The 24,787-nt window shown below is 39.6% G+C and overlaps 2 protein-coding genes across 11 annotated transcripts in view; both read right to left on the bottom strand.

The window, feature by feature from the left end:
* Positions 1-14,912, bottom strand: part of LOC136864129 (putative GTP-binding protein 6) — a 195,447-nt gene extending 180,535 nt beyond the window's left edge. For all 4 annotated transcript variants that reach the window (XR_010859275.2, XM_067140738.2, XM_067140739.2 and 1 more), the window contains exon 1: positions 14,283-14,912. Coding sequence is in view for 3 of the 4 variants with exons in the window: in XM_067140738.2 (XP_066996839.2) it covers positions 14,283-14,912 (630 nt within the window). In the remaining variant the exon portion in view is untranslated. The remainder of the gene's footprint in view (positions 1-14,282) is intronic.
* A 47-nt stretch (positions 14,913-14,959) lies between these two features.
* Positions 14,960-24,787, bottom strand: part of LOC136864130 (transmembrane protein 141) — a 41,857-nt gene continuing 32,029 nt past the window's right edge. For all 7 annotated transcript variants that reach the window (XM_067140742.2, XM_067140743.2, XM_067140744.2 and 4 more), the window contains exon 3: positions 14,960-15,168. In XM_067140742.2, the coding sequence (XP_066996843.2) occupies positions 14,963-15,168 (206 nt within the window). In that variant the 3' untranslated portion in view covers positions 14,960-14,962. The remainder of the gene's footprint in view (positions 15,169-24,787) is intronic.

The following is a 24,787-nucleotide window of genomic DNA, read 5'->3' as shown; positions in this document are numbered from 1 at the left end:
TATAACTATTTACATGCTTTGATGTAAAATACCTTTTGCAAAAGTATTAGCATTAGTATTCATTATTATTATCATCAAATCATGCTAACATGTACAATTAGCTAGTGTCATTATACTGAAATTTTATAAACATAACCGCTCTTTTTTAAAATTTAACATATTTCGCTTTACGTCACACCGACACAGATAGGTCTTATGGTGACGATGGGACAGGAAAGGCCTGGGAATGGGAAGGAAGCGGCCGTGGCCTTGATTAAGGTACAGCCCCAGCATTTGCCTGGTGTGAAAATGGGAAACCATGGAAAACCATTTTCAGGGCTGCCGACAGTGGGATTCGAACCCACTATCTCCCAGATGCAAGCTCACAGCTGCGCGGCCCTAAACGCACGACCAACTTGCCCGGTAACCGCTCTTTACACGTCCTTTATGTGACTATGTAGGTTATAACTTTGTTCACTTGTTGATGTACCGGTGCTATGTAGATTATAATTAGATAACCTGTTATTTTCTTTAAAATAATTGGGTAACTGCATTATATATGACATTTTTTTTAAACTTAACGGAAATCTCTTTAACATGTTGGGCTGGGTAGCTTAGGCGGTAGAGCGCTACCTTTCTGACCTTAAGTTACTGGGTTCGATCTAGGCTCAGTGCGGTGGTATTTAAAGGCACTCAGATACGTCAGCTTCGTGTCGGCAGATTTGCCGGCACAGTAAAAACTTCTGCGGGACAAAAATTCAGCATCTCGGCGTATCCGAAAACAGGAAAAGTAGTCAGTGATACGTAAATGCAATAACGCTATAAATTTTGTTAAACATAAGTCTACATTCAGAATTTTTCTTCCTTTCCTAGGGCTAAGGAATGTGCTTTAATGAGTACGACCAGTATACTCTGAATTTGATGGTAGTTTGAAGTGCAGTGGTACAAACAGTACAGAAATGTTCATTGATGAGGAGGATGATGAGTGTTAGATAAGTCCAGTTGGGAGTGAGAAGGACTACTTAATTGACATTAATCAAAGTATTTTATTATTGTAATTGTGTTACTAACTTGTTTCTTTGTGTACGTACTTTCGTATATTTCACACACATGTTTTCTTGTATTGTAAATTGTTCACTACTTTATCCACATTGCATGTAAATAATTATAACCCTCAAATTGATAGGCACATTCAGTGTTTAACATACTCTTATTCCCTATAATACTGGTTTTTAATGCATTTTTTCTCCAGGATGTTATAAAGAAAGACTACATGTACCACTGACGAGAGTAATTTGTTTCAAAGATCAAAAATATTAGCAGTAAATATTTTTTGAAAATTAATTTCATTATATCTCAGAACTTACAAAATGCGGGTTATCACTATTTTCCCCCGAGGTCTTCAATTATTAGTTCTATTTGTTTTTCTCACCTAAAGAGTCGTCTTCACCATAAATCATGGAGAAATTAAGTTTGTTAGTCTAAAATCGCATTCGGTTATCGCAAGCCTCACCATCGCATGGTTCCGACTCCCAGATAAGTCCTTAATTAATTCATAGTGATAGTTTGATCGTAATCATGCAAGATACTTATTCTAAAATCACTAAAGACCTACAAGTTTTATGAAAATATATATAAATAACAAGTGCTATTATAATATATACTGATTTGAGTTAAGTGTTATAGTTTATTAGTGCATGGGGCTGAATACATTTTAAATAAATTTTATGATAATGCTTGTAGTTTAAAGGGGCCTAACATCTAGGCCATCAGACCCAAGATTTTATGCAGTGACATATTTACATATATTAATAATTTAAGATTTGCTGACGGCACTACTCCCTATGCCAGCAGCGAAGACTAACTTGCTGACTTACTAGCAAGACTCAAAGAAATGAGCACAGTGTATGAACTAAACATTAACCTTCATAAGTACAAAGAAATAATAACTGACCGAGGAGCACAGATCCAAATCACAGGGAAATTAAGGGAACAGAAGGTAGTACACAATTTTGTCTACCTTGGATCAGCTGTCGTTGAAATGGGAAGTAGTGAGACAGAAATTAGAAGATGGTTCTAGTTAGGGAGAGTTGTTATGAAGAAACTCTCCAGGATCTGGATATAACAATCAACACAAAGATCCAACTTGTTGAAGCTCTTGTTTTCTCCATATTTCTATGTGGTTGTGAAATATGGATCCTAAAGACCAGAGACAAATAACGCATCCATGCATTTCAGTTGTCGTGTTGGCACAGAATGATGTAGGTACAGTGGACTGAAGAAAGAATGGGGGCTGATGACCTTCGATGTTAGGCCCCTTAAAACAACAAGCATCATCATCATCATCAAGAAAGAATGAATATGTCCATCAATGAGCAACTCATCATCTCCAAACATCTTTCCTGCAGTGTCAATCAGATGATCCTTCAGTTCTTTCACAAACCATGAGATGAAATGGAGAAAATCTTGGGAAATGCATCATGCAAGGGAATTTGGAAGAAGACACGGGCAAGGACAGCGTGTAGATGGACTGATAGACTGACCACATTAAAAAGCTCACTGGTTTACCTCTTCTTACCTTAAGAAGAACTGGAAATCATCCAGGATGGAGAAACGTAGTAATGGGTGAAATGACCTGCGATAATACTTATGTAAGTAGGCGCAATCTGATAAATAAATAAGCTGAATAATAATAATAATAATAATAATAATAATAATAATAATGTCCCGGGCATGACGTTAAACTGCGTCCACAAACCGAGTGACCACCGGTATAAGTGGTCCTCCTCTACCAAGTGCCAACAGCCTCTTTGGAGGGTGGATGAGCGGGAAGAGGTTCAGGGCACTCTCTTGCCCTTGGGGTGGGAAACTGCCCCTAAAGGCAGAAGAGCCACTAGATGGCCAACGGCATAGGATAATAATAAATCCAGTAGCGTCTGTTCACCTATTTGGTGAGGCAACTGGTCAGCGACTGTACTCCGAGTCGGAGCAGCTGCCTCAGAAAACCTTCAGGAACTCACCCACCTGATTGTACTCCGATCCCTCGGGATCAACCCAATCGCTTGAGAACAAGCACACCATGATTCGTGCAAGTAAGAACAACATTACTCCAGGTGGTAACCAATCCACCCGCCAAATGAAAACGAAGGCGGCAACCGGCCACTCAGATTCTAGAGGAGCCGGGCTGACACGAAAGAGAGAGTCGGAGCTCTCTGGCAAACTTCCCACTAAAACGCCCTTCTACATCGGCACACTAAACATAAACACACTCCTACAAGTAAGCAATCTTCTCAGATTAACATCAGAATTAGATCAGCAAAAAATCCAGCTACTCGCCGTACAAGAGACCAGATTCACTGAGTCGGAGACATCAGAATATGCTAACTACTGCATTTTCAAGAGCAAAACTACACGAACAGTAGGAAAAGCCACACCAATGTTAGGCATGGCCTTTTTCGTACACAAAAGGATCGTGAACTCCGTAGAAGAAATCACACCCATAAACAACAGACTAATGACCTTGCAACTTCGCTGTGCAAATCGCCACTACACCTTTGTAAATGCCCACGTACCCACCAACGACTGCAAAGATCAGAAACAAACAGAAAACTTCTAGAACAAACTTGAAACCCACTCATCAAAATACCTGAAAAAGAGACAATCATTCTCCTCGGCGATTTCAACGGTAAAATTGGTAAAGAAAAGTGCTACAGAAAAACCGCAGCACACGAAAAGACAAACAAAAATCGCAAACGCCTCATCGAGCTCTGTCAACAACATGACCTGAAAATCATGTCAACATCCCTACGGAAAAATCCCAATAAGCTCTTCACATGGGAATCACCCAACACCTGCTGCAGCAAACACCAGATCGATCATGTCGCCATCTCCTTCCCAGCACAAAAAGAAGTACACAACGTTCAAGTCCGCAGAGGAACCAACATTGACTCGGACCATCATCTAACGAGAATCAAAGTGAAATTTACCCCAAAACGCTTCTACCAGAAATCCACGGCAAACAAAAAATTGGACACAGCACAAATAAAAACATCAAATCTCAGGGAAACGTGGGGGAAAAAACCCAGCCAAAACTTGGAACGAATCCCAAGACAAAATCATGAAGAGTGCATCAGAGCAAATCCCACTACAGAAAAAGAGCAGACACCCGTTTTGGAACACCGAATGTGACCAAGCCATATTGAATAGAAAAAACGCATACCAGAAGTTCATCAGCAACTGTACACCTGAAAACGAAGAAAAATTCCGCAAAGTCCGCAGACAGACCTCTAAACTCATCAGACAAACCAAGAGGAAATACCTGGAGGACCAACTGAAGTCGGCCAAACAGGACTTCCGCAACTACAACACCAGAGATTTTTACAGCGTCTTCCGCAACAGATTAAATGGGTACACGCCCAAGAACCTCTGCTTCAGAAAACAAAATGGAAAATTGGCACTCACAGATGACAAAAACACCAAGGAACTCGCAAGATACTTCGAGTCACTACTTAACTGCCCAGGACCAACGGAAAGGTTTCCACTTAAACCCCACCCAAACCCAAACCCAGACTCATCCCCACCTACACAAGAGGAAATATATCAACACATACAACGACTGAAAAACAACAAGACATCCAGAGACGACGGCATCGTAGCAGAGCTTCTTAAGCATCTAGGAAAGAATTCTCTCCAAGAACTCACACAAATCATACAAGAAATTTGGACAACGGAAAAACCACCAGAAAATTGGACAAACGCCCTCCTTGTTCCACTTCGCAAAAAAGGTGACCGAATAGATGTGAACAATTACAGGGGAATTTCCCTGGTGCAAGTCGCATACAAAATCCTCTCCGCAGTCCTCCTCCAGAGAACACAGGAACAACTAGAACCACTCATAGGCGAATACCAAGCGGGCTTCAGGCCCCACAGATCCTGTGCAGAACAGATACTCAACCTGAAAACCATCTTGAAACTACGACACACAAGAAAACAACCCACAATCTGCACCTTCGTGGACTTCCAGAAAGCATACGACTCCATTGACCGGAAATCCCTCTTCCAAACACTGAGTGAATACGGACTGGACAACAAGACTCAAAAAATCATCAGACTAACTCTCACCAACACAACCTCCCAAGTAATATTCATGGGAAATATATCTGAAAAATTTCATATAAAAACCAGTGTCCGACAAGGAGATGGACTTTCCCCACTACTCTTTAACATAGCCCTGGACAAAATCATGAGAGAATGGAAACAAGCTCTAAAAGCTCAAGGAAATTGGCAACCATTAAGTATGACAAGAAAACATGTAAAAATCTCCTGTCTCACTTTCGCAGATGATCTCACAATCCTCACAACAAACGAACAACAGGCAATCAGCCAAATCGAAACCCTCAAGAAATGGTCAGAAAAATTCGGCCTACAAATCTCCTTCTCAAAAACCAAGGTCATGTGCAACCACTGCAGCCTCCAGAATTTGAACATGAAATTTGGCACAAACGAAAAAGTAACCGAGTTCCGATATCTCGGAGAAATTATAGTACCAACAGGAAAAGAACAGAAGGCCCTCGAGTTCCGCATCCAGAAAATGAAGAGAGCTCTCGGCCGAATGCAAAACATTTACAACAAAAAATGCCTTTCGATCTTTACCAAAATTCGACATTACAATACTGTGATCAAACGTGAAATACTATACGCGAGTGAAACACTGAATCTCCACAGGAAAACAGTAGTCGAAGACATCCTGAAAGAGGAACGTAAAATCATCAGAAAAATTCTCGGCCCAAAACTCACTGACGAAGGATATAGACTGCAATCTCGTACAAAAACCGAGGAGCTCTCAAACCTTGCGGCCGACATCAGAAAGACGCCTGAAATTTTACGGACACATCAAACGCCTTCCAGAAAACAGACTGACAAGAATCTTACTTGAGAGAACAGAAAACATCAAAACAAATAGGTGGACAACGGAAATCCTCCAAGACCTGGAAAAATCAGGAATCAAAGTGGCCGACATCACTGACCAAACCTGCTACAGAACGAAAATCAACAAGCGGGAAGTAGAGTCAGAGAGAAACCACAAGAAGAAGACAGGAGCTAAGTGGACAGAAGAACGAAGAACCACGATGAGAGAAAAATTGAAGACTGCCTGGCAAAGAAGAAAATGCACAACTTCTAAGTGAGTTTTGCATGATCAGTTCTGTGGTCTTTTTCGCATCTAATAATAATAATAATAATAGTAATAATAATAATAATAATAATAATAATAATAATAATAATAATAATAATAATAATAATAATAATAATAATAATAATAATAATGTATTAGAGAAAGCCTCCACAACGCCATTTTAACGGGACAAGCCAGGGTGGAGCAAGTTAGGCTGGCTCCACGGTGGGCGAATCTCCGAGTTACTCTCCCCACCCTCGTGCCACTACAGACAATCCATCGGAGAGGAGATGGGCTAGACACTGATCTACCGCCGTAAGTATGGAAACAACAAAAAGTGCAAACCGGGACCCTTACATATCCGGAGGTTTACACAGGCTTCTGATGCCCAACGGATTTCGAAGGGTCGGTCGCCTTATATAAAGATGGCGGAGAAGTGCAGGATGGTTCAGTGTCAGCTCAGTCAGTCAGCGGTTGAGAGCGATCATAATAGTTCAATACAATATATGAACTGAGTGTGCCAGCAACTGATGAGCGGAGAGTGAGACAGTGCTGTGAGGTGTGTACTGCTCAATATTGGATCAGCGTGCTACAGAGCTGACAGAGATCTGTGAGTGGGAAAATCGAAATATGTAAAAGTGATAAACAAATTAATTTTTTATGGTGTATTTTTATACATAAGTTAAGTACTAATGTTATTTGTTTTTAGCCCCATAACAACTTTTACAGCTTATGGAGACACCGGGATGTCGGAATTTTGTCCCACAGGAATACTTTTACATGCCAGTAAATCTGCTGACAAGGGGCTGGTGGTATTTGAGCATTTCAAATACCACCGGACTGAGCCAGGATCAAACCTGACAACTTGGGCTCAGAAAGCCAGCACCTTAACTGTCCGAGCCATTCAGTCTGGCATGTAAGTCTAGTAAGTTGTAAATTAATGCAATTCACATAAAAGCCTAATATTTAAACAGGGACGATATATAAAATTTTTAAAAATGACACTTGAAGGCCTCTTCATAATTTAAATAATCAATTTTTAGTAAACATATAGAAATATTTTCATGTTATCGAGCCTCTGGAAGATTTTTCCAAAATGTACCAAACCTGTAAACATTTAAGTTACACTGAAAGAGTATTTTGGTTATCATGTTTAAGCAAATGACAGAATATTTAATCTCGCACTGTACGCATGTAGTATAGCGCCCACTATACCGGATGGTCCACCAGGCCCTTGTGATCCAGTTTTATGCATCCCTTCACATTTACTACAATTCTGAAAAACATCGGTCCCTCTCTCTAAACCGGGGTAACGAGATGTGTGTTTACGGGCTAGAAGACAGCAGGAATCGTGAGCGCCACTATCAATTCATTATGGGTACCTCGAATATACCCATAAAACGAGTACAGATATGCAGAACACGTACTTTAAAACAGAAGGTGGACGCACAGCCCAGGAGCACGGTACTGTATAGGCTGGGAAGTGGGCGCCGTAGGTCAAGTGTCGCAGTAGCTCACATGGCAAGCAGGCGGGGAGATATGTGATAGTGGACAGTGCTCGAGGTAGGAGGTTTGAATCCCACATAAGAAATTCTTTTAACAGCCAGTTACCTGGGATGTGGTAAGTTTGCATACTTGATATCATCCAAGGACTCATTTGTTTATTTGACCCTGTAAAAGACCGTATGTATCGTTCCATTGGTTACTCTGCTGGGTTGGACGAGGATGAGATGATGGTCTGTGGCCAGATAGCTACGTCGTACATATTCCAAGCTTCGTAGACCACAGGTAGGGAAAAGTATATCCCATTGGAATGATAACAACAAGCAATGGCAGGTAAGTATGTAGCTGCACGAACTCCCCTCCTTCGAAGCAATTCACAACACAAAGTTTATTCACTGCCTCGAAATGTATTCCAGCGACGAATATGTGGATATGTTACTTATCTATGGAGAAGCTGGACAGAATGCATACCATAAACAATGCCTGTACCAAGAATGCTATCCAGATAGACGACAACCGACAGCCATGACATTTCGGAGTGTGGAAAGACGCCTGCAGGATAGTGCATCCCTGGGAAGGACACGGCCTGTTCGAAATTATCCTGTGATGTCTACTGACAATGAAGAGGTCGTGTTTCACGCTATCCGGCATAACCCTCATACTAGCACATGGGCCGTTGCACAGGAGACGAACATCAGCCGAGCATCCGTTATACAGACATTGCATACACACTGGTTTCGTCCGTACCATTTGCACTTACACCAGGAGCTCCATAGTCATGATTTCGATGCACAGGTGGCGTTCTGTCAATGTATCCTACAGCATGTGGACACTGATCCTCCTTTTCTAGTGACTCTCTTATTTACGGTCGAAGTACAATTCCACAACCGTTAATCGCCATAATATGCATTACTGGAGTGTGGATAATCCCCAGAGGGTGCGACAGACAGCTTTTCAGGTACAGTGGGGCGTGAATGTATGGTGTGGAATCACGGGTGATCACCTCATCGGTCCCCATTTTTTTGAGGGCCATATGACCAGCCAACGCTATCTCCAGTTTCTCCAAGATGAACTACCACCATTTTTGGAACGTGTGCCATCCCTTGACTGTTGCAGGATGTGGTTTCAACATGACGGAGCTCCACCACACGGGGCCATGGTCGTCTGGAACCATTCCATGCGACGTATCCTGATAAATGGATAGGAAGTAGAGAACCTGTCCCCTGGCCTGCCAGATCGCCCGATCTTACGCCCCTGGATTTTTTTCTGTGGGGCCATGTAAAACAACTGGTGTATGCACAGGAGCCGTCCAGTCCTTGTCATCTTAGACAGCTCATCACCGAGGCATGCCGATCTGTTTTGCCAGAGATGTTGCAACGGGCCAGACAGTCCTTACAACATCACGCGCAGCTCTGTATCGACCACGGAGGTCGTTAGTTCGAGCAGGTGTTGCGTTAAATGACATGGAATACTGAAATCCTGTCACATGCTTCCTAGCCTCTAACAACCCAGGTCCATACCAACGGCCCTTTTCAGGGCCAAATAAACTAATCAGTCTGTGAAATGTACTGGTATTAAGTATACAACCTTACCACATCCGAGGCAACTGGCTTAAAAAAAATATTTGCATGGGACTTGAACCTTCTAACCCTCGAGCACTGTCAACTATCACACATCCTACCGCGTGCTAGCCATGTGAGCTACTGCGACACTTGACCTACGGTGCCCACTTTCCAGCCTATACAGTACCGTGCTCCCTGTCTGTGCTTCCACCTCCTGTTTTAAAGTACGTGTTCTGCGTATCTGTACTCGTTTTATGGGTTCATTTGAGGTACCCATAATGAATTAATAGTGGCGCTCATGATTCCTGCTGTCTTCTAGCCCATAAACACACATCTCATTATATTACCCAGGTTTAGGGATAGCAGAAAGCAGAATTGTAGTAAATGTGAAGAGATGCATAAAACTGGATTGCAACAGGCTTGTGGACCACCCGGTATATCCAAGAATTAATTGACCTTTTCACGTAACCCGTTGAGTTGTAAAAGGTACTGTACTGCTCAAAACATGTTTGAAAATGTTTTTATTGGATAAAACATATTTTATAACTTAAAATATGTTTTTATTTGAACCTATAATTTCCAATTTTAAAACCACACCCCTCAACTAAACGCCCCCAACCCCCACAAAAATATCATGGGTACAGTCTTGGTTTCGAATTATAGATTTTCCAGGTGGACAGAGAATATATCTGAGAAAAACTGTGCATATCTCTTTCTATTTCCGGTTCTTCCACTGAAGCAGGAGCCAATGATACGATCAGAGGTGCTACCATGCCAAACGTTCATACTCTACAACCCCCATTGTTGAACATGCCTAAGCCACTGCAGATTCTAACATGTCCAAGAGAACATATTCCATACATTCACTTTGTCATGATTAGAGAATGCTGTTTCATTCACGAGTAGCATTCTGTCTATGAAGTGACAATTTTATTCATGTATTCATCCAAGAATGTCCTGACAGAATTCTAGTGATTATGGGAATCATATTCATAAAGTTACTCATCAGGTGACACAGGGTATGGATGAAACTGGTATCAATGTAATATGCAATAACACCCTCTGACATGTTCTAGTTTCCTACAATATTATTGAACTAATAAATTGGTTTTGAGAACAACTGCCAAAACCCCAATTTCTTTCTCTTCACATGCTGCTGGTTTTTTTCTTGTTCCCTCTAAAACATTCAAAGCCCTTCTAATGATAGTCGTCTGCAGATTTTAAGAACTGCCATACCTGATGGACACTTTTGATCAGAGTATCTCTCTGCACATGAAACTGTTCTTGCTGGATTCCTTTTACATTCTCAGCAAAGAAATAATATACCACACATTTCTTTAAAGCCACAACACTGCTCTACCAATGTGAATATAGTGACACCACTTGAGCAGAACTGGCTTTCTTTACTTGTACTTGCCTTCTTTCCATTCGCACCATCATCGTACATTCTTGTGGGTTCCCTGGCATTTTACCAAATTCAGCTTCACAGGTAAACATTAAATGCTTAAATGTGTTTCATAATTATTTTCATTCCTGTTATATGATTAGAGAATGCATAAGCCTTTAGTTCAATTTCCAAATCAGGAATAATATTATCTTTTTTTTTTTTTTTTCTAGTTACTTTACGTCGCACCGACACAGATAGGTCTTATGGCGACGATTGGATAGGAAAGGCCTAGGAGTTGGAAGGAAGTGGCTGTGGGCTTAATTAAGGTACAGCCCCAGCATTTGCCTGGTGTGCAAATGCGAAACCACAGAAAACCATCTTCAGGGCTGCCGAGAGTGGGGCTCGAACCCACGATCTCCCGGATGCAAGCTCACAGCCAAACGGCCAACTCACCTGGTATATAATATTATCTTTTAGAAGTTTTTACATAACATTCCTTCTTTTTCTAGTTACCTTTAAATCATAAAATATATGTATTTACGGACACAGTAGGAAGAAATCTATCACAAACATGATGAAAAACCTTGTATGTCAACATATCGTGATTCATTTCAAATGAGTCCATGACTGATAAGTTCAGTTTGTTTGAATACATTTTTTAATTAACTGTTGGGTTCTTCAGTCTGCCAAAACTAATTGTGAATAAATAAACGAATAAAATGCCTGAAAAAGAAAACATATAGTAACAAAATTATACCTGAAAGAGAAACAAATTAACTAATATTTCAGATATAATTATGTACCATGTTTCCTTTTTCAGGGAGTTTACACATATATTTATTCAAAATTAGTTCCAAAAGACTGAAGAACGTACCAGCCAGTTATAAATGAACTGAATCAAAACTGGATATCACAAAACATTCCATTTTATCAAGAAGTAATTTTAGGAATTCGTGAATAATTATGCCTCTAAATCAACAGTACACACAAATACCATTTACGAGTAGTTATTTTTCCAAGTTGAACCGTGTTGTTGATTTACATATCTTTAGATTGCCAACATTTTTTAATACACTGCAGTATTCTTTATCCAGGTGCCTGCTGTACCCCTACTCAATCCAAGGTAATCAGCATTCTCATATAGTTAAAATAAACTACAAAGGTGGTCCCTGTGCCTTGCTTTGAGTAGTCGTTCCCCCTACCCTCGGCTACAGTAGGGGTACATCAGTTGCCTTGATAAAGAATACTACAATGTATTTGAAACGTCAACAACCTGTACATAAAGTACATACAACACAGTTCAACATGGAAAAAGGGTTAAATATTAATTTAATTACCAGTGGAAGCGCCACATCTAAAGTACAATTATTGTAATGCTTGGTGCCGAGAACAATATAGTTTCAATTAAACACACAATTTTGGTACTGTTATCTCAGCAGTAATTGACACCATGGAAAACTATTTCACCACATTCTGGCAATTACTGACAGCTTGGAAAAAAAGCCGCCGAGGGTCCAATTTCAACAGCCCATCCGTCAAGACGCGGTAGGGGACGTGGCACACACGCAGCCCGGGGGATAAAGACATCGGCAGCCACCTAGGACCGGCGTCAGCCCTGTCCCTGCGCGGGGCCTCAGCGGCATCACCTCAGCCTCTTGCTCAACGGATGGTGCATTTTTCATGTGCATGACTTTATTCGCGATTGGTTTTTCAGCTCTTGTTACATTCCTATTGAAAGTGTTGACTTTACCACCTGTGTCATGACTTGTGTATTATAATCCTTCTTTGTTTATACTCTGGCTGTATTATTATTCTTTACTAAAGCACTTGAGAGGGTCGCCTGACTGGGGATCTCGGTGCCCGCGCGAGGATGAGATAGTGGCTACCCCCATCCTCGCTCGGGCCTCGAGGCCTCCCTCGGGCAGCACTGCACGCCATTCCTCCTTGGCCACCGCAGCTCTCGCCAGTTCTTCTTTTGTACATGCGCCCCCAGCAGATAGTATATAAGTCAGGGGTCCACGGCCTGGCGAGCAGTCTGCTGGTGGTCAGCGAGGACGGTCTTCTGCATCACATTCTATCATAGGAAACGTTGATGATATTGATGCTCAATCGAGTCAACTGTCGTGAAAATCTCCTTCAAAATTAGGCTAAAAACTGGAATTAAGTTATAAATTTATATAACACCCTACAATACTACTGAAAATCCGTCACATATGAAGTACATGTTTTTTAGTGTTGCTGTGCAGAGTATAGCTGTTGCAACTCAGGGGCTGAGAGAGTTCCAAAACAGAGGAATGGTACCAAAGTTCATCATAAAAATACTGTATATTCAAAGGAGCAAGTATGCAAAAGCCCTCTGGCTTCAGAGATATGAATAGAAACAGTAGTCAAGGCAAGAGCAAAGGAATTGGATTCAATACTTTAAAGTTATTGGTTTTACATCTCACTAAATACTTTAATGATTTTTCAGAGATGCTGAGATGCCAAAAATGTTGTTACCAGGAGTTCTTTTAACTACTGGTAAATATACCAAATGAGGTTGGAATATTTAACCACCTTCAAACACCCCTGGTCTGAGCCACAATTGAACCCACCCCCTTGGTTTCTGCCATATGAGCCACTAACACCAGTATTAAATTCAAAAGTCCTTCATATTACATCCATATTTTTCTGCTGTGTTCATCCTTCAAAAAATTAAACTTAGTATCAAGGTCCTATTTAGTATGCAGATGAGACAAGAAATTACACTGATGAACCATCACAAAATAATGCTTTTTCAAAATAAAAAAACTCAAGTCTAAGCTATATTACACATCAATCATTATAAACCAGGAGATACTTCATATTCATATTGTGTGAACACTTTTTAAATATATTCTGAAGTTGTAAAGAATCTACTTAACAAAACAAATATCACTTGGAGGGCTGAAATTGAAGAAAGATTTGATAAATTTATCACACACTTGTTTTCACCTATTCAAATAAAAAACTAGAAATTTAAAAAAATTATTACTAACATTTAAAGATGTGTGTGATGGTGAATAAAATTATTTTTTTTCAAATTTTACAAAACAGTAACACTAACAAACAAATAAACTGAAATAGATTTCAATTAATGTGCACAGAACACTAAAAAATACTGATCAACATGTTTCCAAAGGTAAAATCAACTACAACGACAAAAAAATCAGACAAATGAATATACTCATATTCAATAACCAATACTTAGTTATGGAATTTAACAAAGAATTTAGTAGAAAACTTTGTGTATGGAATGTTGTCAATTGAAAGTAGGGAGAACTTTTACTTCCAGAATATAGCTCAGGTTGACGAGCAGAAATTCAAATTTTATCTTGGTTCTATGACCCATGAAAAAATATTATTTTTTGAAATATTCTTTAAATATAATATAATTTTAGCAATGAAGAGTCAGATCCATAATTATAAATAATGTCTCAAGAGGATATAGAAGGGGGCAAGTGTATAACAAAATAAATTATAAGAACCATACAAAGAATTATCCAGCTATTAGTGTCTAGCAAATTACCCCAATTTTCAAATTTATCCTCTCCTATTTTCACTGTTATTTCTACACCTGAATCTGAAATGGATAATCCTTCATATTTTTCTAAGAGTCATAAGCTGACCTAACATATCAAATAATCATGACATTCCTTACCTTATCTACAACAGCCCACTTTGGTATAGAATTAGCCAATGCAACTGCTTCAGCCAACTGTAATTCAGGAGTTGTGTTGTGCTTTTTACCAGCACCCCATTTAATGTACGGTTGAATTACTAGCAACTGGTGACCAACACTAGATAAACGTAACCACTGTCTAGCCAAGTCTTCATATTCAGTATCACAATTTTCTAATGTTCCAGAATCAAAAAAATGTTCACTATCCTCCGCTGATTTACTTTTGTAACAGCAAGAAGTAGATGTCAAATATCTTCCATAATTTAGGTTACCATTGTGCCTGGACCACTTATTTGATGATAAAAAGTATTTATTATAACTGTTAGGAATTCCACACTTCAGATACACAGATCCTTTGATGGAAGGCATAATGGAAGCTAACAGAGAACTCCTGTATGTAAACCCATCACTCGATACATTTCGATAGTTACAGGATAGACATTTATTTTGTTCATTCAATAATATTCTTTTGAATGATAAAGTAGAAATGAAGCTAATATAACTGTCACAAAAATAGAATGATAGTCGAGAGGAAATGTGATGCATTTTGAAAATAAGTACATAACTTTTTAAAGTGCTTCTTGCAGTACACATCACCACTGAATTCATCTGAGTGAAATACTATTTATTGATTAATGAAATATTTTAAGGAAAAAATCTTATTCCTCATCAGGTAAGTGTTCCTTAAGGTAAGTCCATTTATCTTCTGCAGCCATCCATACTGCTTGACAGTTCTTTGTGCGGCTAGCAGTGTACTGGTAGGATGCGCCCACAGCAACAATGCTGGATATCAGAATAAATATATTATGACCATAAGGAAGATGTTTCTTCATCAGCCTCTGACCAATGTACGTACCAGAAAAAGCTGAAATAAAAAATTAAAAGTTAAGAAAATAAATTAATAAATGAATAAATGAATAAATAAATAAGAAATCAAACAAAAGAACAAGCTATTCGAAAAGAAGGTTAATTTAATAACAATGGAATTTAATATTTAAATTATTAAAATGATTATGTTGGAAATAGTTGGAAATCTGAAAATAAGTTCTGTTTGGTACAATTATATCAGAACATGAAGACTGAAGATCTGTCAAGATGGCCCCTCAATGAGTGTTGATTCTCGCCCTCCTGATGAAGCCGGGAAGCAGAAACGAGCTTGTTGGGGGTAGAAAAGAGAGGGATGTGGAAGAACTGGGATTGATGAGAAGAGATACTATCTATTTGAAGATGTGAAAATTGTCATAGTCATTTTGTTGCATGTTATAAATCTCATTCCGTATTGATGGCTATCACTATACAAATTAAAAAGTCTTATACTGTTCTTTTCAATACAAAAATCCATCTATATTAGATGGGATGTCTAAACATATTTCAGCCTATGTAAAGGCCAACTTCAGTAGAAGCTAAAATGTTACATGTTTATGCAAACAAATAACACTAAAAAATATGTGGAATTAAAGGATAAATGATCATGATTGCCACATATTAAAATCGTGTGTGAATGTTGAGGTAGAAAAATCCTCTCGTCTAAAAACTCTTCTGTTTAACTCTTTGCCGTCCCTAACGCTCCAGAGCGCTCGAGTATTATCACCCGCCTGCCGTGCTGAACGCTCCAAAGTGCTCGTCACACTCGCGTTCATTCAAAGTGCGTTGAGAGAAATACAGTAGGTCTTGTGAAACCACACTGTATTCCCTTGACTCACCAAGCTGTCAGGACCTTGTTGACAGCATTTCCTGTATTTCCCAAGCAGACCTACTTTATAAACACAGTCTTTCAGTTAGAGATTATTCTTGTTCAAGTTCACACCACGTCGTCTTATCGTGGAATTGTGTCGAAAGATATGAAAGAATGCAAAATTGAAGATATGTTAGAAGTTAGTGGAGATAGTGAGCTTTCTAGTTGTGGTTCAGAATTGTATTCTGATGAATGTAGTATTGATAATGATTCCGAGAATCATGAGCGTGAACAAATATTGTGTGAAGATCGAGGGACAGGGCTACAAAGAAATGTTACTAGTGATATCTGGAGTCACAATATTCATTTTGATGAACTGAAAATATGGCAAAACAATTCTGGCCCAAATCACGATTTCAGAAAAAGATTTTTTTAATTATTTGTTGGATCGGAATTTTATGAGCTAGTAACAAAGCAGACGAATATTCATGCCGAATATCTACGAAGAGAAACTGGCACTGTTGATACTACCTGGCAAGACACTAATGCTGATGAAATGAGGGCATATGTAGGAGTTCTAATTTAAATGGGATTGGTTGTTTTAACTGAAACAAACGATTTGATTTATTTTATTTATTCGTGCTAGTAGCACAATATAGATTACAGATGCAAATTAGATAAAATATATGAAATTATAATATTTACATAAAATTAAACAGTTATTTACAAAATATCGACCCAGAATTTGGCCACGTTAACAGCAATGATACTGGCTTGTGCCAGATCAAGTTCTGTGCATTTAACAGAGCATAGAGGGCAATTAATAAGGTGCCATGTCATTTGTACCACGCCGCATTCACATAGGGTCTGACCCCCTTTCAGGAGGCCCCATTTCTTCATATTGTCCTTTGATCTTCCAATGGCTGCTCTTAGTCTGTTCAGAGCCTTCCATGTAGTCCATGTTTCTTCACGACCAGGGGAAAGCATTTCCTCCAATTTTAAGCGTTCTAGATAGAAAGGGATCTTCTGATTCCAGAGTAGAAGTCTGGTCTTCCTTGCATCTGCACTAGCGGGGGATGAGTACATAAAACTGTTCCTGGACTTCAATCGAGTTGGTGGTAGTTTGTGTCCATGTAGGGGGTGGGCTGAGCTGGTAGAAGCCCTTAACCTCTCCACATTTGCAGCTACTTCGCATCTGATCTCAGGAAGGGCTATTCCTGCAAGAAAGTACAGTTTGTCTGTTGGTGTTGGTTTCAGACATTCTGTAATACGTCTGCACATTTCATTCAGGGCGACATTGACCTTTCTGGCATGTGTAGATTTATAGCAAATGGGACTAGCATACTCCCCTATTGAGTAACGATGTGCTAAGGCTGTTGTCCTTTCCGTATGAGGGTGGGCGCCCCACTTTGAACCTGTCACTTTACGGAGCAGGGAGTTCCGAGAGGAGACCTTTGCCTTGATGTTTGAACAGTGCTCCCTGTAAGTTAGAGAACGATTCAAAGTAACACCCAAGTATTACGGTGTGTAATTATGGTCTGGAACTTTGTCCTTCCACTTCACTTGCAGCTTCCTTGAGGCTTGTTTGTTCTTCAGAGGGAAAGCACATACTTGAGTTTTTGATGGGTTTGGTTTGAGATTATTGGTCTCATAGTAGTGAGACAAAATATCCAATGCTGAAGTGAGATTGTTTTCTACTCTTTCAAAGCATTCACTCTGAGCAGCCAAGACCAGATCATCAGCATATAGGAAGCTTTTAGTATGAGGTGGATGTGGCTGGTCGTTGGTATATATATTGAAAAGTAAGGGAGCTAGCACACTTCCTTGAGGAACTTAACAACTACAACTTACCAAATAATAGAGAATTTTGTACGCACCTGGCTCGGAACTCGTAGTAGATGAAGCTATGGTAGGTTTCCAGGGAAGATTTATCTTGAAAGAGTCCCTCTCAGGAAAACCCACCCAATGGGGTATCAAAGCATGGGGTATTGGACAGTGGAAATGGCTACCTTCTGAAATGTGAGATCTACAGGGAGAAGAAAGAAACACGGGACCAGAATTTATTATTAGAAGAGCAGGTGGTTTTGAACCTGACAGTCATACTGGGGAAAGTGGCATCACGTTTACTTTGATAACTTTTTCAGTTCTGCAAACCTGATGAAATTATTGCTAACCCATAACACCTACAGTTGTGGTACAACGAGGGTAAATAGAAAGGGTTGGCCTGATCAGTTTAGGAAACCTGCCCAGTTGAAACTCAAGCAGGGAGAATGTAGGAAAATGTAAAATGAGGGTGTAACAGCAACAGTCTGGCAAGATAAACTTACTGATCTTATGCTGTCAACAAATTCAGATTCTGTGAATGATGGTACAGTGAAACGAAAAACCAGTAAAGGCAATGAAGAAATATAAATTGCATGTCCTCGTGCTGTCATAAATTACATAAAACATATGGGTGGTGTGGACATCAGTGATCAGAAAAAAGAATACTATGCGGTTGAGCGATTGTCTAAAAAATCGCAGAAATTTATTTTTCATTTTGTGATCAATGTGTGCGCTGTGAACAGTTTCATTCTTTATAATATGAGTAACTGACCAGTTCTCACAGCTCATAGAAACAGAGAGCTGAACTTTCATCGCAACTTGGTGCAACAGCTGATCGGGAACTTCACATCCCGCAAACGTACAGGCAGGAAAAGAAGTTTACCCATTGGCTGCCCATCCCCTAAATTATTTTATTCTCTTGTGAAGATGCCTGGTCGTGCCAAAGTGTGTGCTTTGTGTTTACAAATGAAAAATAGGGCAGCTTATGGGAGAGGCAAACAAACAACATTCAAATGTAAGCAGTGCGATCTACCATTGTGCACGACAGGGTGCTTTTTGGAATACCATCAGGAGCGAAATGCGGACATTCAAAATTGGGGTGAGTTTACATTTATACACACTAATTATTTAGGGACAAAACGCAAAAGAAATTACATTTATATCTTTATTCGCTTGACTTCTAGTTATTTTTTTTTAAAGGGTGGTATTTATGCTGCTGTGCCCATTGGAATTTAAAGGACTCTGTCAGAAAACACGGTAATTACGGCTGGGCATCCGGCTTTAAATGGGGAATGGCAAAGGGTTAATATAAAACTTGCTATAAAGTGCAAATGATGCACACTCATTACCCTCTTATTGACGGTCTCACTACATCGAGCAACATAGATTTCCACTTTAAAGAAAGGACTAACAAGTTTTATGTTAACCAGAAGAGTTTTTAGACCAGAGGAATTTTCTACCTCAACATTCATGCACATGTTTTTAATATGTTAATCATGATCATTATTTTTTAATTCCACACACTTTTCACTGTTTTTATTTGTTTGCATATACATGTAACATTTTTGCTTTTACTGAAGATAGCCTTTAGATAGGCTGAAACATGTTTAGACATTATCCCATCTAAAATGGATTTTTGTATTGAAAAGAACAGTACCGGTATAAGACTTTTTTATTTGTAAAGTGATAGTCATTTTATGTTCTCACTAGCAAGATACCCTTGCTTCGCTATGGTTTTAAATTGAAAGTTATTATTCAAAGTTTTACATTTTGTAGAGTCCAGTGTCAGCTGAGCCTGTAAAATTCGCCCTCAGTTCGTACATCAAACAGTTTTGGGGGAATGATTATTTATTTCCTTACCTAACACTCATTTGAACCCCATATGGAAGAATTTAAATGTTTTATACCCTATCTTATTTAACATCTAGGATGTAAAAGCAACCAACCTGTGAAATTTTGATTTTGTACGTCGAATATTAATGGAGGAATAAATAAGTTCTTAAGGGGTGAGTGTTTTTAAATATTTATTAACATCTAGGATATAATAGACTACCCTTCATAAAACAAATGAAGTTCGTGCCTGAAATGGTTTCAAAAGAATGGACGTTGTGTTTTTGAGAGTCAACCATCATCTAAACCCTTAAGGAAGAAATATATTGAAGTATGCAATATTTTACACCTGCGACATAAAAGAAGAACCTTCTCATACAATTACAACTTTGTACGTCGAACGGTTTTCGAAGGATCATTTCGTTTACGGGCTAACCTCATTTAACACTTTAGGGGTGTAACATTATAAAATATTTCCTATTTCACACCTAGGATTTAAAATATATACCACTATTTGGAATTTCGTTTTCGTACGTTAAACCGTTTCAGAGGAAGGAATGAATATATTTGTTTTCGGATCTTGACTCCCATTTAACTCTGAGGTGTTAAATTTGTTTCAAACCTTCCGTTATTTAACACTTAGGATATCATACGACATTTTAGCTTCGTAATTCAAACGGTTTCATATAAATGCATATATTTGTCATCATTCCTCCCCCCCCGTGAAAACCTTAGGGGTGTATTGTTTTACAGTAAGTCCACTTCTTATTTGTATCCTCATAAAAAGAATTCAACACTTTTTGTACCGCTTTTAAGTTGATACCCCCCACCCCAATACGTGTTTCTTTATTTTTAAATGAGATTCCAAATACCAATTTTCACACCTGTAACATCTACAGTTTTTGAAATACAAGTATCCTAATAAATATAAATCCACCCCTTTTTCAGTCCTTTTTACCCCCACACCCTGTTTTCTCCAAAAATAAGAAAGTACATGTTACTTTACTTTTAAGAGAGATTAAAAATACCAATTTTCGTGTGTGTGTGTGTGTGTGTGTGTGTGTGTGTGTGTGTGTGTGTGCGCGCGCGCGCGCGCGAGTGCGTGTGCGTGTGTGTAACATGTTACGTTTTTTAGATATACCATTGATATGCTCATTTCATCTAGGTTATGGAAAACCACTCTTCATCAAAAAAAATTAAGTTTATGCCTGAAACGGTCTTGGAAGAATGGATATTGTGTTTCTGAGAGTCAACCATCATCTAAACCCTTTAGCGGAGAAATTCTTTAAGTATACAATATTTTACACCTAGGACATAAAAGAAGAACCTTCTCCTCAAATACAACTTGGCACGTCAAACGTTTTTGGTGGGATGAATAATTTCATTTATGGAAGCTAACCTCATTTAACACTTTAGGGGTGGAACGTTCAAAAATATGTCCTATTACACACCTAGGATTTAAAATATATACTGCTATTTGGAATTTTGTTTTCGTACATTAAACCGTTTCGGAGGAAGAAATGAATACATATTTGTTTTCAGATCTTAACCCCCACTTAACTCTCTGAGCGGTTAAATTTGTTTCAAACTTTGTTATTTAACACCTAGGATATCATTTGAAATTTTAACTGCATAATTCAAACGGTCTCATATAAATGCATATTTTTGTCATCATTCCTCACTTCCCCCAGTCAAAACCTCAAGGATGTATTTTTCAATTAATTTACCGCTCCCCTCCCAATTGGATTTTCTGAAAACAAAAGAATACATGTCATCACTACTATGCCGAAACCGTGAATGTGACGATGCACTTCCAATCCATTCTTTCCCTTAAGACTGGTCACGCCTCCCACCCACATACTGATGTGCAGTCCATCAGAACAAACTTTGTTGAGTTCATTTTCCTATGCGCGGGTGTAAAGGAAAATGAACCTAACTGCACCGTACTGCAGGAACTTATGTTTGAATGACATATTAACCCACTCCTAGAGTAAGATGTATTTAAGGTTTACTTTCCTTTACACATAGCCATAGGAAAATGTACTTAACGAAAATTGTTCTGATGGACTGCATATGAATATGTGGCAGGGAGGTGTGATGAGTCTTAAGGGAAACAATGATTAGGAAGATCATTGTCACATTCACGGTTTTGGCATAGGGGCGACGATGTTTCTTTATTTTTAGAGGAGATTCCAAATACCAATTTTCAGGTCTGTCACATCTTCAGTTTTTGAGACACCAGGATCCTAATAACCCCTTTTTCAGATCTTTTTACCCCCCACCCTACGAGTTTCATCCGAAAACAAAGAAATACATGTTATATTATTTTTAAAAGAGATTAAAAATACAAATTTTCCCTGTACGTGCAGTAAAGTATACATCGGCCAAACATGCCGGTCCATTGGTACCCGTATCAAAGAACATGAACATAATATTCGTCTCAACTAACCTGACAAATCGGCCATAGCTGAGCAGGCTCTATCGTCGGGTCATGATGTAATGTTCCAAGATGCTCGAGCTCTTACCCACACTAGACACTACAGGTCCAGGATTATACGGGAAGCTGTGGAAATACGTAGTAATCCTAACAATTTCAACAGGGACACCAGCTATCAATTAAGTAATACCTGGTTGCCAGCCATTAAGAATTTACGTAGGTTGTTCCCTTCCCTGCCCCTTCACTATTGTTATTTCGTGTCGGTGTTTTCCAAATTCGTACGTTCCTCGTCACCAGATGTTTCATTCCAGGCTTGTGTCTATGTCTTACACCTGTCATATGTTACTCAAACATGTTATGTGAACCGCTTAGTCTGATTGTGATGGTTCGGTCAGCTTCCGCTTCGAACGCCAGCGTTGTGCCACGTCCTAGGGGCCATCTGGTGGTGAATGTACGTACCGTTTCCACTTCTACTTCTATTATAGCATTCCAAAGGAAAGGGCTAGGAGTGGGAAGGAAGCAGCCGTGGCCTTAATTAAGGTGTGAAAATGGGAAACCACGCAAAACCATCTTTAGGCTGCCGACAGTGTGGTTCGAACCCACTATCTCCCGAATGCAAGCACAGAGCTGTGCGTCCTTAACCGCACGGCCAACTCGCCCAATGGAAATGAAAGGAAAGCTGGTCCTACCGAGTGCGGTGACGGATCTTCTGTAGATATTGATGGTTTTGATTGTTAACTGTTCGTAAAATTGATAATATCATTCTTCGTTTGTGAGGAAGTAGAATCTTCATTTAATTTGTCTTCTAAAAAAAAGGAACCACTTTGATACTACGCCCCGTGAAGGTTACTGCCAGGTCGTAGATATTTCGATCACGGGAGACTCATGGCTAACTCCATTGCACCCACAAACAAGGCTGTATCTTACTGATCCCATGCCTTTCTTAGCTCTGTCAGTGCCGGGCATCGAATGCAGGATGCATTAAGTCAAATACTAAAATAAGGAGACCTAAAAGTAACCAGCCAGCCCCGCGGTGTAGGGGGTAGCGTCCCTGCCTCTTACCGGAGTCCCCGGGTTTGATTCCCGGCCAGGTCAGGGTTTTTTACCTGGATCTGAGGGCTGGTTCGAGGTACACTCAGCCCACGTGCTTATAATTGAGGGGCTATCTGACAGTGAGATGGTGACCCGGTCTAGAAAGCTTAGAATAACAGCGGAGAGGATTCGTTGTGCTGACCACAGGACACCTCGTAATTTGCAGGACTTCAGGCTGAACAGTAGTCGCTTGGTAGGCGATGGCCTTCCGGGGCTGTTACGCCATGGAGTTTGGTTTGGAAAAGTGAACAGAGAAGGGAGCGACACCCCTGCAAGGCTCTTTAGCTCCAGCTAGTTCTTCCGCCCAGTCTCGTGCATTTAGGACAGTTGGATAACGTACGCCTTAATAAATGCTCCTCATAAAACCCTTGTAAACACAGTAACTGAAACTCTATTTATAACAATAATCACAACCGCCTCCTTTTCATGTGGCTCAGTTGGTTGAGTCGCTGTCCTTCTGAGTCCGAGTTTGCAGGTTCAAAACCCGACATGGGTCGGTGGCCCTCAAAATGGTGTTGAAATGGCAACAGCTCCATGCCATTGGTTTCTGGCACGTTAATAAAAATTATACATACGAATATTAGCGTTACAAAACTGTAACTTTATACTACTATATTCTGCATCCCAGGCTTGCGAGGGAAACTAATTAACAATTTGCTTTACGTCGCACCGACACAGAGAGGTCTTATGGTGACGGTGGGGGAGGAAAGCCCTAGGAGTGGGAAGGAAGAGGCCGTGGCTTTAATTATGGTACAGCCCCAGCATTTGCTTGGTGTGAAAGTGGGGAAACTGTTTTGAGGGCTGCCGACAGAAGGGTTCGAATCCACTGTCTCCCGGATGCAAGCTCACAGCTGCACGGCCTTAACCGCTAGGGAAACTAATAGGACAAGGTGAACCCTACCTAGCATATGTTGTGACGTGTATTTTTCTTTACCAATTAACAAAATATATATACTCATACCCTTACATTCTATATTCATTTATTAGTGCTTTTTTACAGTGGCAAAGTTAGGGCTCGAGGCACTCTCGTACACTTAACCACATACTATTCAAAATCTAAAATAAAATACTGAGATACGTAAAATAGTTAAAGCTACATAAATTAATATAACTGAAAATAAATTTAAATAGATTACTAACTAAATAAATGTTAAAACTAATTAATATTAAAAACTCTTAAAAATGACTAATCCTCAGGCACGCACACATTCATACTTCAAGCATTCAGTCACCTGTCCTCAGCAGGTAGTCTCGGCAGATGACCTTAAATCTTGATCCAGTTTCTCTGACCTGAGCTGGCAGGGAATTCCATAATCTGGCGCTGGTCACCACAAATGATCTATTAATTTTAAATGTTTTGGTGCAGTGGAATAGAAAGAAAGGATCTAGAACGTGTATTTAAGTTTGTGAAATGATGATAAAAAGGTGGATTTAGAAGAAATATAGTGTCCAACTTCCAGCTAACAATCCTGAACACCATCATTAAAGTGTGTAGCTGCCGACGTTTATCTAGCTTAAGCCATGAGACAGCCTGATAGTATGGGGTGATATGAACATCGTACCCGATATTGTAAATAAATCGCAAGCAGGAATTCAGTGCTCGTTTAAGTGTTTCTTCTCTTGTCG

Source organism: Anabrus simplex, chromosome 2 (assembly GCF_040414725.1).
Source record: "Anabrus simplex isolate iqAnaSimp1 chromosome 2, ASM4041472v1, whole genome shotgun sequence".
NCBI lineage: Eukaryota > Metazoa > Arthropoda > Insecta > Orthoptera > Tettigoniidae > Anabrus > Anabrus simplex.
Note: the sequence above shows the minus strand (reverse complement) of the source record. Positions and strands in the feature narration are given on the sequence as shown.